Raw genomic sequence first — 13,844 nt, 5'->3', positions numbered from 1 at the left:
GCTGAACTCACTCAGGCACACGTACTTAAATAGCATTTACAGTATAGACCACTTATAACGTAACCATTTATAGTGCAGAACTAACTACAACGCGGCCTTTTCCGACTCCCGTTTACCATCCCATAGAACTCCATGTATACGCATACCGCTTACAGTGCAGCCGCGTGAGACGAAATTGCGGCTTCCAAAATCTCGCCGACAAGGGTGGTAGCGAGCACGAGGTGCGCCCACCGATGGGAGACGAGATCAACGAGGGCGATGGGGAGAAGGAGCATGAGACGTGGAGCACGAGTCCAAGGGCGATAAAGTCGTCACCGCGCGCTGTATGTGCGAGTGAAAGCGCGCGGGGGACGACGCGCGCCTTCACGGACAGCGAACGCACAGCGGAGAGGAAATGCGACTTCCGTTGCGTGAAAGGCCGTGGGGGTATGGGTGGGAGGGAGGGGGGGGGGGCGACGCTGTGCTGCGGCGCCAAATGCGTATCTTGCAACCGAGCGCAAGAGTAACTGGCGACGCAATCTCCCCACGCAAAAGGAGCAAAGCGGGAAGGTAGCGCGGGAGAGAGGGAGTGTGGAGGGGGGGTGGCTCCTACTCTGCCAACAAATGCGTTCTTGTACTTTGCGCCTGTGCCGGCTGTCGGTGTTGTCGCGCGCACCGTATCTTGAAAGCGATCTCCACACCGCTCTGACCTTTGTATGCACTGTGCTTACACCGCTCAGTTTCCGTTGAAGCGATAGACCGCACGAACCTTCGCTTGCTGCGGCGGCCGCGCGTGGGGCAGCGCAGCCGCCGCAGCGAGCAAAGAGACAGAAAGAAAAGCAACAAAGGCGCACCGCTTCAAACTCCTCGCGCCTAGTTGCGGCTTCCGCGCTGTCCAGCGCCGCGTCTGCACCTCCGCACCAAAAGAGAAAGGGAAAACGCGCGTGACTGCACGCTGTTCTCTTTCGCGGCTGTCGGTGGGGCGGCGTTTATTCGTATCAACCGACGCAGGTCGAAAATCTATTCGTAACAACCGTTCTCTAGCACGTTGCAAAGTAATGGGGCTCGGCCGGAACCTCAGGAAAATTCATATCATCCGGAAATTTGTATTAGCCGTGATCGTATCATCGAGATTCCACTGTATTGTTAAAACCGGTATCGTTATAAGTGGGTTCGACTGTATATATATATAGGGTTGTTCGTTTTTGGGTGTTATATTTTTTTAATTCGGGGGGGTAAAAAGCGGGTGCTATTTTTCAAGCTGATAATCGGGGAGTCATCGGGTTTCTTGTTGAACCATTCCAAAATTCACGATTTTCCTGGTTTAAATTTACAAATGTACTAAGCAGTAGCGCACCCAGGATCTCTGCCAGGGGGGGGTTGACAGTTTGCCAATACCATCTAAACAGCACTAATTTCAGTTTCGTCACGGGAAATTGTCAAAAAGATGCGCTTTTTGCGAGTGTGCAGATGATTGCGCATCTTACATCTTAGTTGCAGTGCTCAAATGCGTAAGGAAAGAAAAGGGGTTAAACAAAAGAGGGGGTTAAGTCGGCCTCAGGGGGGGGGGGGGGGTTACAACCCCCGAATCCCCCCCCGTCGGTGCGCCACTGGTACTAAGGAATATGTTACATTAGTTTTTTTTTATTTCTTTATTTATTTTTTAAGGGTATCCGAAGCTCCTTAACACTAAGGCGTTAAAATTACGGTTTTGTTTCAAGCTGGTAATCGGGGGGACATCAGTGTTTTCTAGCAGATACTCCAAAGTTCGGCATTTGTTTGGAAATTAATAAGTCAAAATGACAGTAAAGAGTAAGGTAGTGCGTTGGGCGAGTTGGTGCATAGCTAAACAAATGAGTTGTGGCGCAAGGAAAGAAGAAGGAAAACCAAGGGGAGACAGGATAGGGCGCCAACTTCCTTCCGACAGTAAAGAGCATTGATAAGTTCTAGGAAATTAAACATTTTATTCACGAAAAGCTAGTCATTGATTTTTTTACCCATCCTTGTTAACATACATTATCATCTGCATGCACAGCATGTCGGTTTCCATCCGAGACCTGTCCAATTTTTGAACGTTGTGGGGATGCGCGACTCTCGCACATCCCCTGATGTTTTCCCCGCATGGCTCCCATCTCCTGTAATCCGGCTTTGCCGCGTGGCGTTACGGCCGCAGAGTATTACGAGAGATGGCGCTAGTGTTGCGCTGCTAACGCCAACTAACAGCGAGGGTTACTTGGGTGCAAAAGGAAAAAGGCGCTTCCTCTTGGCTTGGGGGTCGGCGAGCAACACGCACGGACTGTTCGCGCGTGCGCCGGCCCGGACCATCCTGAGAAGGCTTAGGAGAAGGACACCGGTATGGACGAATACGAATCGTTCGAACTCTCCACCGTTCATGTGACCGTACATGTGAACGACTTGGCGATGGTGTCATAGCATGGGGCGAACATATTCACTCGCTATCCGGTCGCGGTTAGTCGGACTTCCTTGATTTGTTGCACGCCCATGTGAATGTTCTATGGGTAGTAATTCGGCTAGCATGCATTAGTGTATGAAAGGTGCTATAAATGCCCTTTTGATTGTTTACACTACTGTGTTGTCTTTCCTTTGTGCCAAGAGCACGTATCAGACTCCACAACATATCTCTAAAGTTTTCTCGACATCACAGCTTCCATTAGCTAGGCACAATAACGTCAATGCCTGACACTGTTGACAATCGTTGGGTTGTGAGCCTTGTAGCGTCCACAGTGCTGCACGCATCTTGTGAGAGGAACTATCATCATCATCAGCCTATTTATGTCCACTGCAGGATGAAGGCCTCTCCCTGTGATCTCCAATTACCCTTGTCTTGTGCTAGCGGATTCCAACTTGTGCCTACAAATTGCCTAACTTTATCACCCCACCTAGTTTTCTGCCGTCCTCGACTGCGCTTCCCTTCTCTTGTTATCCATTCTGTAACTCTAATGGTCCACTGGTTATCCATCCTACGCATTACATGGCCTGTCCAGCTCCATTTCTTCCGCTTAATGTCAACTAGAATATCGGCTATCCCCGATTTGCTCTCTGATCCACACCGCTCTCTTCCTGTCTCTTAACGTTAGGCCCAACATTTTTCGTTCCATCGCTCTTTGTGCAGTCATTAACTTGTTCTCGAGCTTCTTTGTTAACCTCCAAGTTTCTGCCCCATATGTTAGCACCGGTAGAATGCAATGATTGTACACTTTTCTTTTCAACGACAGTGCTAAGCTCCCAGTCAGGAATGCCTGCCGTATGCACTCCAGCCCAATTTTATTCTTCTGTAAATTTCTTTCTCATGATCAGGGTCCCCTGTAAGTAATTGACCTAGATAAAGGTACTCCTTTACAGGCTATAGAGGCTGACTGGCGATCCTGAATTCTTGTTCCCTTGCCAGGCTATGGAACATTATCTTTGTCTTCTGCATATTAATCTTCAACCCCACTCTTACACTTTCTCGGTGAAGGTCCTCAGTCATTTGCATTTGCAATTGGTGGCGTGGAGCAGAGGTAGAACACCCGGCTTCTAATCAGATGAACTATAGGTCACTGGAATTCACTTAAGCCAACAAGATCTAACTTCGTTGTCCCAAGGCAGGGTAGCAAGCGCATGTGCACTGCAAATTTAATGCAGCATTAAAATGTAAAAAAAAAATTAATAAAAATAAGTTAGTATGTGCTTTGGGATTCAGGGACAAATCAGGTTTAACCCAATTCCCCTGAAACATGTTCGGGGTGTAAAAATCGGGTGAAATTGGGTTTTTCCCAAAGACGAACAACCCTACATATATATAAGTGATTGCAACACAAAACATCACAATCTGTCTACATTTGCATCTTTGCGCGCTGCAACAAATAACTTACCATACTAACTCAGCCCAACTATCGATCCTTTTGGAAACATGCCCAGGCCAAAACAAGTTGATGGGCAAACAAGTTTCTGAACTTGAGTCAGTGTCATGTTGTGTGTTTCGTACACGTCGCTTTCACAACAAGCCTAACATTGTGAAGGACCGGCGGTGGTTGCTTAGTGGCTATGGTGTTGGCTGCTAAGCACGAGGTTGTGGGATCGAATTCCGGCCACAGTGGTTGCATTTAGATGGGGGCAAAATGTGAAAACACCCGTGTACTTGGATTTAGGTGCATGTTAAGGAACCCCAGGTGGTCCAAATTACTCCGGAGTCCCCCACTACAGCGTGCCTCATAATCAGATCATGGTTTTGACATGTAAAACCCCATAATTTTTAAACATTGTGAAGCAACATGCTACCCAAAACTTTCATCTAATGCTGTGTAAATGCATGGCATCATGTATACCATGTCATGTATGCCATGCACGGCATTCGCTAAGCATAACTGAGTTTGTTGTTGCTTTGTGCAGCAAATTTGTGTTTGATGAACACTGCTTTGTGTCACTCTTGTTGACATACCTAAAGTATAATGTTAAAATTATTTTGTGAAAACCTGAGAGGGCACCTTGTGTTGTGCTCAGAACCATGCAGCAAATATAACATCAGGTTTCTTTTTTTGCCTTTTGCCCTTCAACATTTCAACAGATGCGCATTGCTTTTGTGTATCATCACACTGTAGTAAGATGTTCTATTTTGTGCCCACAGCAATGGTTGCACTAGGTTCACAATTAGAATATTTTTTTTCTCGGTTGTCAGATGTCTTCAATTGCATTATATCTGCACGAACACAGTAACTCACTTTCATGGCAGGCAATGTATATTGCTTTTGTGTATCATCACACTGTAGTAAGATGTTCTATTTTGTGCCCACAGCAATGGTTGCACTAGGTTCACAATTAGAATATTTTTTTTCTGGGTTGTCAGATGTCTTCAATTGCATTATATCTGCACGAACACAGTAACTCACTTTCATGGCAGGCAATGTATATTGCTTTTGTGTATCATCACACTGTAGTAAGATGTTCTATTTTGTGCCCACAGCAATGGTTGCACTAGGTTCACAATTAGAATATTTTTTTTCTGGGTTGTTAGATGTCTTCAATTGCATTATATCTGCACGAACACAGTAACTCACTTTCATGGCAGGCAATGTATATTGCTTTTGTGTATCATCACACTGTAGTAAGATGTTCTATTTTGTGCCCACAGCAATGGTTGCACTAGGTTCACAATTAGAATATTTTTTTTCTGGGTTGTCAGATGTCTTCAATTGCATTATATCTGCACGAACACAGTAACTCACTTTCATGGCAGGCAATGTATATTGCTTTTGTGTATCATCACACTGTAGTAAGATGTTCTATTTTGTGCCCACAGCAATGGTTGCACTAGGTTCACAATTAGAATATTTTTTTTTCTGGGTTGTCAGATGTCTTCAATTGCATTATATCTGCACGGAACACAGTAACTCACTTTCATGGCAGGCAATGTATATTGCTTTTGTGTATCATCACACTGTAGTAAGATGTTCTATTTTGTGCCCACATCAATGGTTGCACTAGGTTCACAATTAGAATATTTTTTTTCTGGGTTGTCAGATGTCTTCAATTGCATTATATCTGCACGAACACAGTAATTCACTTTCATGACAGGCAGTGCGTTGTTGAAGCTCCAGCTGGAAATATTTTCCTAAGGAGTGGTGCAACTTCCAGGTTCTGGAGCCGGCATTGGCGGCGTGTGAACAGCTGTCGAGCAGGCTTGCCCCTGCTGACAGATCAGTTCACCTCCTCAATTGTCTGCAACTTGCTCAGGCTGGGCTGGCTGTGCTCGAAATGACGGAACCATGGCTGGAAGAGCTTGAGGCACGCCAGAAGCCCCACATCGACTGCCTCAGTACGTGAGCATTTTATAATTTTACCTGAAGCATTGTAAAAACCTAACAAATTCATCTCTTCTAGCCGGTCAAAAAGCTTGCCACAAGGGGCCTCAACTAGTGCGCAATTGAGGCCCAATGGCTTGATCAGGCCAAGTTTCAATGGCTTGATTTCAAGCACATCGAAATTTGTTCAGTGTGCTTGCTATGTGCTCACTCACGTAGTGCACCTTAGTTCTGCATCAACATATGATTCCCACTAGTTTTGAACACTGCTCTATTCAAACAAATTATGGATTCTGGTGGAGTTTGAATTAAGCATACTCAACTGTATAAACACAAACATCATATTGTCTGTTTGCATTCTCCATGTCTTAATCATAAAAGTTGGCTTGATATTCTCGCCTCGGGAAGTTGCAGCTCGGCACCGGCCTTGTTAGTATTCTCTGCGCACTTGGGCACAGAATCTTCACACAGCCAGTGAGAATGTATGCGAGATTCATGTGTGGAGCAGTACCATGGTGCTGTACTACACGCACCTCTTTCTCTGTTCCTGTGTGCTTTGCCATACTTTAACCCTTTCATACGCCAATTATTTCTGTTGATTAAAATCTTACTTTCACTGAATTTCTCATACCTTCAGAATCATAGAAAGTGTACAGCTGCAAAATAGATTAAGAATTTTCTATTCTTTAGTGAGCGTTGTGAAGTTTACAGAATGCTGAATCCATGCAAGAACTCACTGTGGCCACTTCAGATATGAGATTATCAACTACACTCGAACCTTGTTATAGCAAAGTTGAAAGAAAGGGAAGCCAAAATTACTTTGTTATATTCATTACTTTGTTATATCAACTGTTGCTCTTTACTGCAGTATATACCCAGTGGTGTGCACAACATTAAACATGCAAAGAAGACTACGACTCCGTGACCTGCCGAACTGCTACGCGGCTACGTATGCAATGAAATTCTGATAAAGCAACAGCAAAGACTCTCCGGCATGTGCAGCGTGCAACATTTTAGCACCTGATGCAACAGCCTTTACGATAGTGTCCTTATGTTCCAATGTGATGGTCTTTCACTTCTGCTTTCCACCTGATTCGCTCATATCGTCGTGAAACCGGCGAATAAGTGAACAGTTAGCACACTGCGATGCGAAGTCCATCGTCTTCGAGCAGCACATGGCACACAACACTGTGCACCGACTACACTGCTGGGGCGATATTCTCTGGCCACCTCCATGACTTTCGGAGATAGTTTCACTTTCACGTGATGTCGTGAACCCGTCAAAGTGTATGGCTGACAGAGTGTGGCACAGCACCAGAAATGCTGTCAGCCAATGGCCGGCCATATATGCGGTTGTGTTCAGTCCGTGAAAGTGAAACTAGCTGATCCACCGCTGTCTCGTGGTCCCGTGGCAGATTTAACTCCGTCTGCTGCGTGAGCGCGCCAACTTGGCTTGGCCGGCTCATGCTGATTTCATGCAATGTCGGAGGCCACGTCCAGCTACATCAGCAAGTGTGGCTCTCTGCAGTGAGAGAAAGAGAAGTGGAGGCACTGGTTTATTGGAATGCCGCGTGCAAGCATCATCACGGATATGTGGCATGGCGCAGCTAGGCGTGGCCTACGAGATCTCGGAGGGTGCGCCTTACGGCCTAGCTTTGCCAGCTACATGCCGCAGCATGAGAGAAGTGCGATAAGAAAAGAAGTGCTGCTTGTGTGCAGCAACCATGCGCGTGGCTTCGTGCAGCGGTGAGAAAGGCCAGTGTTGCTTGACGGTGTATTCTACGCGGGGATTTTGAACTGCCATGCCGGGGGGGGGGGGAGCGAGTGCGGAGACCAGCGGAAAGCAATATGCTCGGTGCACAACAGTCGGTACTTTTGGTTTTGGAGACAAATATAGTTTGTTATATCCATTTGCAGAACAATTTTACTTCGTTAGAACGAGGTTTTAAATACAAAAATCTCTATAGGGATTTCAAGGGGAATTAGATTTACTTTTCGTTACATCTAGGGATGGGTGAATATTCGATATTGTCAAATATTTGATCGAATAATTCTATATTCATTATTCACTTCGATTCGAATTCAGGTATTCTATATTTTCGAATTATTCGGCGCTCCTGAATAGGCAACCAGAAGCCACGGACGGCCGGTACACATCTCGGAGGCTATGCTTCACTTCGTGGATGCCATACATCAACCATAAATCTCGAAGGCTATACGTTTTTGCATTAAAGAACCGGAATTGTGCGACGAAAAAAGGTAGAAACGGCGCTAGCGTACAACTGAAACAAAGCGGCGGAGTCCGCATCGCTATAGTCATCAGCGAAAATCGTTCGTGAATGATAGCAACAACGAAATGCTTCATGCCTATTTGTGCCTTCATTGTGTTTACCTGCCACGCATAAGAACACGTTGGCCGCGGGATTTCATGGTCTCCATCCATGATCGTTTCGATAGGTGCCACGATTTCTTCTGCAGCGGTTGCGGCAAAAAGTAGTTTCGTTTTGACTCAGTACACACGTCGGCCGCATGCCTAGAAATCTGCCTAGTGGCCATCCATGATCGCATAGATGGCGACTGCGATTTCGTCTGCAGTTGTTGCAGCGAACGGTAGTTTCGTTCTGACTCTGTGCCTGCGTCGGCCACGTGCCTTAAGCATCGCAAAGTCGCCGTTCATAATCGCGTCGATAGCGGCCGCGGTTGCGACAAACCGTTGTTTAGGTTTGACTTGGTGCAAAGCTGTCAAGGATGAAGAGCACCAGCTACATCGCGATTGACGTGCGATCTGTTGGCGGTCAACTTACTGGCGAAAAAATCATCGGGATGTGCGCACGGTAGTGCAAAGCGTGTCGCAAATGATAGCGCGTGCCGCGGCCGTGCTGTGAAGGAAGTCGCGAGGCCTCGATCGCCGCTGCGAGAGCCAATCAGTCACGAGATGACGAGAATTGCAGCTTCCGCACTGCTTTTGTGCAAAATTATAAATAGCAAAAGGATTTGCTTATTCATTACACTAACAAAATCGTGCTGTCGTACTAGTAAGCATTTGCTTGTTTTCTGGATACCCTGATAATTCGGCATTTGGATAATTCTGACATTTTTTTTTCGGTCCCGTGAAATTCGAATTAACTAGGTTTTACTGTAATAAATGATATATACTGTTCGAACTATTCGATTCGAAATTATTCCACCAAATCACTATTCGCTTCGAATTCGCTTCGAACCTCAAATTCACTATTCACCCATCCCTAGTTATATCGATTATTTCGTTATATCCTGTCTCGTTATAACGAGGTTCAGGTGTATTTCATGTCTAGTGAGCTTGAAATGCACCTATCCAGCCACTTAATAATCATGTCTGGTGCAACACATTGGGAAAAACAATGAAAGAAGTGAACCTTCCACATCAGGGTGCGTACAGGTCCTTGAAATCCTTGAAAACCTTTGAAATTGAAAAGTGCGTTTTCAAGGCCCTTGAAAGTCCTGGAATTTTTTTCCTTCCTTGAAAATCCTTGAATTTCATGAGCAATGCACTTTGATATCGGCATTGCGACCTCCTTTCTCTGGTAGATCGGCGTTGGTCTGACAAACTCCCTATTTCAAAAACAATACGCCGGCGCGAGCACACATGGTTCCGTTTTGCAGAACTGCGTGGAAAAAATAAAAGGCTTTACTGCGTCAGACCGCGAACGGAGCGAGAGACCCATGCCACGCTTCGGTGCTGGCTCGGCTGGCAGTGTTTACGCTGCTTTCCTCACCCTACTGTACGTTTCACACCACGCCCTTCGGTCTGCCTTGTCCCACTTTCACTCTTGCGCGCGAGGTGAAGCTAGTGAAGCTAAAGAGAGCTATAGTGGAGCAACTTTACCACTGGTGCACGGTGCCTTTGGGTCGAGGTTTGTTATAATATTATTTATGATAATATAGTATAAGTGCAATAACATTATGCAGAATGTTTTGGAAATGGTTGATAAACCAACTCAGCTAATACTGCAGAAGCCTGAGCAGCTGTTGTGAGTGTTCATTGCGTTAAGTTTTAATATTGCGGACTTGAGAAATGATCAAGGGACAAAACATGTTTTACAAAATTGCAGTATTCATCTATTTTGTATAATATAATGGATGTGTAGCAAGAATGGTTTGGGAATGTTCGGTAAACTTGCCCAGTTAATACTGGGGAAGTCAGAGTAGCTGTTGGAAACATTGTTTTGTGAACTTTTTTTTGGTATTGTTGTGAACTTTCAAAATGATCAGGGCTAGACATTATTAACATCATTGGGATATACATTTATTTCTTTTTATTTTAGTGCAATAACCATAGGCTAAATGTTTTGAATATTTTTTGTTAACATTACCCAGCTTATACTGGAGAAATCTCAGCCGCTGTTGTAAGCATTCATGTTGTGTTGTGATCTTGAGAAGTTATCAAGGCTAGACATTTTTATTATAATTGTGATATACATTTATTTATTGTAAGTGCAATAAAACAGCATTTTTGGAAATGTTAAGAGTAAAGAAATCCTACTTTGGATGCCGCTGTGAGTCCTTGAAAAACCGGTGACAGGTCCTGGAAAGTCCTGGAATATCCTTGAATTTTTGCCTTGGAAAACTGTACGAACCCTGTACATACAACGACATACATCAAGCAAGGACACCCAGTCGTCCACCTTCCCACTCATTTTACTAAAACATTTTGCACACGTTATTTAAACTTGCAGCACAATTCCAATCAGAAGTGTTTGAAGATGTATGCAACGCATTTTAAATACCATTACTTTCATCAGTGCTTTTGCTGTTGATGCACTAATCTTGTTGTACGCAATTGTGTACACAGCTCCTTAAAGGGTTAACAGGACAGATGGTCACAGCAAGATAGAGGCTTGAAATGATCAACAGTTGTCAAGCTAGGGATGTGGCTGAAGCCAATGCTTTGTCACAGGGACAAAACAAGTCCCTTGTTGTAACTTGAATTCCGGCAACGTCCCTCGTTCGGCCACTGCTGATTGATTGCTGTACCCTCTTATGCGTCATCGAGTGCAACCACACGTCCCTGACACCACATGCACGGTGCCAAAAGACTTTCTCTCCCTCCCATGCATGGCCCCGCAGTTGAGGAACAACTGGAGCACTTTGTGAGTCGGCTGGGCAGTGCCTTGGCCGAGGACCCATCTCGCAGTGGCAGCATTGTGCCGCTGCCAGAGCCACTGTCGCTGCAAGCGCTGAGCCAGGGCCTGGCCGAGCTGTGCGAGCAGCCAGAGACCTGGGGCACGCTGCCGCCGCTGGCGCTGCTGGTGGGGCGCCAGCGGCAGCAGACAGTGCGCCGTGCTGCCCTGGACAAGCTGTGGCACCGCTACGCCCAGCTGCACATGCGGGTCTACGCTGCTTCAGATAGGGACCTGGCCGAGAGGCTGTCCCTGGCACCAGACACCCTACGGGAGGCACTGCTGCTGCCGCCCCTCACCCAGCAGGAAGAGGAACAAGATGGCGGAGGAGGCCAGGAGGCTTCGTCATCCACGTAGTTACTGCCGCCTCTCCTTGTGTCATGATTGACAATGGTTCTTGTGACTGAGGAATAGCTCTCTGTTGGTTTTGATCCCACCAGGTCAGTCAGTTGCTTTGTGGCTTGTGGATTGGGCTACACTTCACAAAAGTTGGCACGTGGGCTTGTTGGTATCCGTAATAATTAACTGTACAGAGTGGAAAGGACAGGGCCAAAGCAGAGGGGACAAAGAACAGTGCTGATTGTCATCCCCTCTGCCTTCGTCCTATCCTTTCCGCACTGTGAAGTAAATTATGCCAAGCTTCACTTTGATAGGTGTCAGTATTAAGTTTATGTCCATTATTCTTCCCATGGCCCCGTGGTAGGGTTGGTGTCTTGTAGTGCGCTCAGTTTTACTCTGATGACAAGTGTGCTGCACTAGCTAGTAGCAGCACCTGCATAGTGTGTGACCAGACACATCCAACCAGCAAACCATGCTTGGAACTAGGGACTTGCAATGTGCACTACACTGAAGGAGCACTGGTCATTGCAAAACGTGGAGCACCCTGGACACCTCCTGGCATCTGACAAAACCCGTGCCCACAGCGTGCCACTGACTGCTTAGGATGCTGCTACCAGTAGCACAAGCATGCCACCGATGAAGGGATCATAATTTTAAAAGTCGCAGTAGATACAGCAGAGAAACTAAAGTTGGAATGACGCTAATAATGTTAGGGTTTCCAGTGGTGGGTTCGTGAAAGTTGAAATAAATTTCGGCAAACTTATTTTGTTAAAAGTTTTGTTATTGCTACAGAATTCAAGCACTCCTCATAGCAAATTGTGTACTTGTAAGCACATGCGAACACAGCTTGACATTACAAGGTGCACAGACAGCCTCGGAAGTTTTTTTGTGCAGTGTGTGATATCGCAGTGTACAGAGGCTACCAGGTGCACTGCTGTTGAGGACCCTTAATGCTGTCTCTTCCTAATGTTATACACTGAGTGTATGGAAGTGAGCAGCTAAAAATCATATCTCTGCAATGGCTTTGTTTTGTTTCTCATGAATGTTGTAGATTATTCCATGAGAGTTATACACAAAGACCAAAAATGTATTGCACCATTTTGTTCACTGTACAAAAGAAAGTCATCAAGAGTAAGGTACAAGCTCCACTGTTTGGTGCCCCATGGCCTCTCTTTCGGCGCGTCACACGGTGCAGGCATCAGGTGTCACGACGGCTGTTGCTTGTTCCATGAACTAAGGAGCATCCTGCAGTGTTACAGTAAGAATGCAGGTGCTTTAAAAGATGGAATATGGAGAGATAATGTCATATGGTACATTGTGTGTTCTCATTTTTTTATTGCGATAGCAATTATATGGACACTTGAACCGGATTTCTGCCGTCGCCGTCGCCGTGAGGTTCCCTATAGATAAAATCTTCGCCGCGCGCCGTATGCCCGAGAGGAAGCGTGCGGGGACGCGCGCTATCACGGAGAGCGAACGCACTCAATCTCCCACGCGCAAGCAAGGAAGCGGAAAGCCAGCGCCGGAGGGAGCAGGGGGGGGGCACTTCTCTGCCAACAACCGCGCTCGTCGCTCGTCCGCACAGTCTCTTATCTCTCCCACGCGCAAGCAAGGAAGCGGTAAGCCAGCGCCGGAGGGAGTTGGGGGGTGGGGGGGGGCGCACTTCTCTGCCAACAACCGCGCTCGTCGCTCGCTCGCACCGTCTCTTATCTCCACACAGCATTCGCCGCTCAGTTTCCGTTGAAGCGATAGACTGCACATACCTTCGCCCGCTGCGGCGTATGCTTGCTGCCAGCGTTTTGACAGTCGTTGTCTGCTGTCATTCAGTGTGATCTCTTCGTGTTTGTGCGCGCTCACACCACGCTTGTTCATTCAGTTCGTAATAGTCGGGCCACATTTTCCAACGCACGCTACACACGCAATGCTGCCCGGATCGGCAGTGCAGCGCTAAAGGTGTGTCCCTTCGCACGCGCTGCCCACGGGAAGCGCTTCTCATCAACACCACCGTTTCACACGCGCCTTCTCGTGGTCGTCGAGTCTCTCTTCATGTCGGTCTACTTACGCCGCAGCACACACCTGCTTACTTAATCAGCTCATGTTTACTACAATTCATATTGCTACCAAAGCCGCTCACCTTACTTCGTATGACATTGCTGTGTTGCTATCGCATTCATTGCTTCGCCCTTCGGGCGAAACTGTGACCTTTTTCCTGCACATATTGCAATCTTTTTGCATATTTCAGTTGGACTTCACCTTTCAGTTTTGTCATCTTTCTGATTTCGTGTTTAACTGTGCTGTACAGGGATTCAGTGGTGCCATGTATCTTGTTTAATTCTGTTCTAAGTGCCATAATTTATCTTTCATCCCATTTCTTCACTGTTTCAGTTGAAGATGGCCTAGTTGGAATATGATGAAAGACTCCAAGCCCACTCAATTGGACAGCACGTGACATTTCTGTCTCATGCTTCTGGAGGAAAGCATTCTTGCCTCCTCCTCATGCAGTGAAACGCGTTCATAATGAACTTGATAGTTCTGTGAAAAGTGGTCGTTGTATCAGTAGTTTGTT

At 46.4% G+C, this 13,844-nt stretch overlaps 1 protein-coding gene across 3 annotated transcripts in view; it reads left to right on the top strand.

The window, feature by feature from the left end:
• LOC119437395 (conserved oligomeric Golgi complex subunit 6) overlaps window positions 1–12,297 on the top strand; it is a 93,112-nt gene extending 80,815 nt beyond the window's left edge. For 2 of the 3 annotated variants that reach the window (XM_049660499.1, XM_049660497.1), the window contains exons 6-7: window positions 5,614–5,794; window positions 10,887–12,297. In XM_049660499.1, coding sequence (XP_049516456.1) covers window positions 5,614–5,794; window positions 10,887–11,296 — 591 coding nt within the window. In that variant the 3' untranslated portion in view covers window positions 11,297–12,297. The remainder of the gene's footprint in view (window positions 1–5,613; window positions 5,795–10,886) is intronic. The other variant, XM_049660498.1, reaches the window with a different exon arrangement.
• The last annotated feature ends 1,547 nt before the right edge of the window (window positions 12,298–13,844 follow it).

Source organism: Dermacentor silvarum, chromosome 1, assembly GCF_013339745.2.
Source record: "Dermacentor silvarum isolate Dsil-2018 chromosome 1, BIME_Dsil_1.4, whole genome shotgun sequence".
Lineage (NCBI taxonomy): Eukaryota > Metazoa > Arthropoda > Arachnida > Ixodida > Ixodidae > Dermacentor > Dermacentor silvarum.
This window is presented reverse-complemented; position numbering and strand designations above follow the sequence as displayed.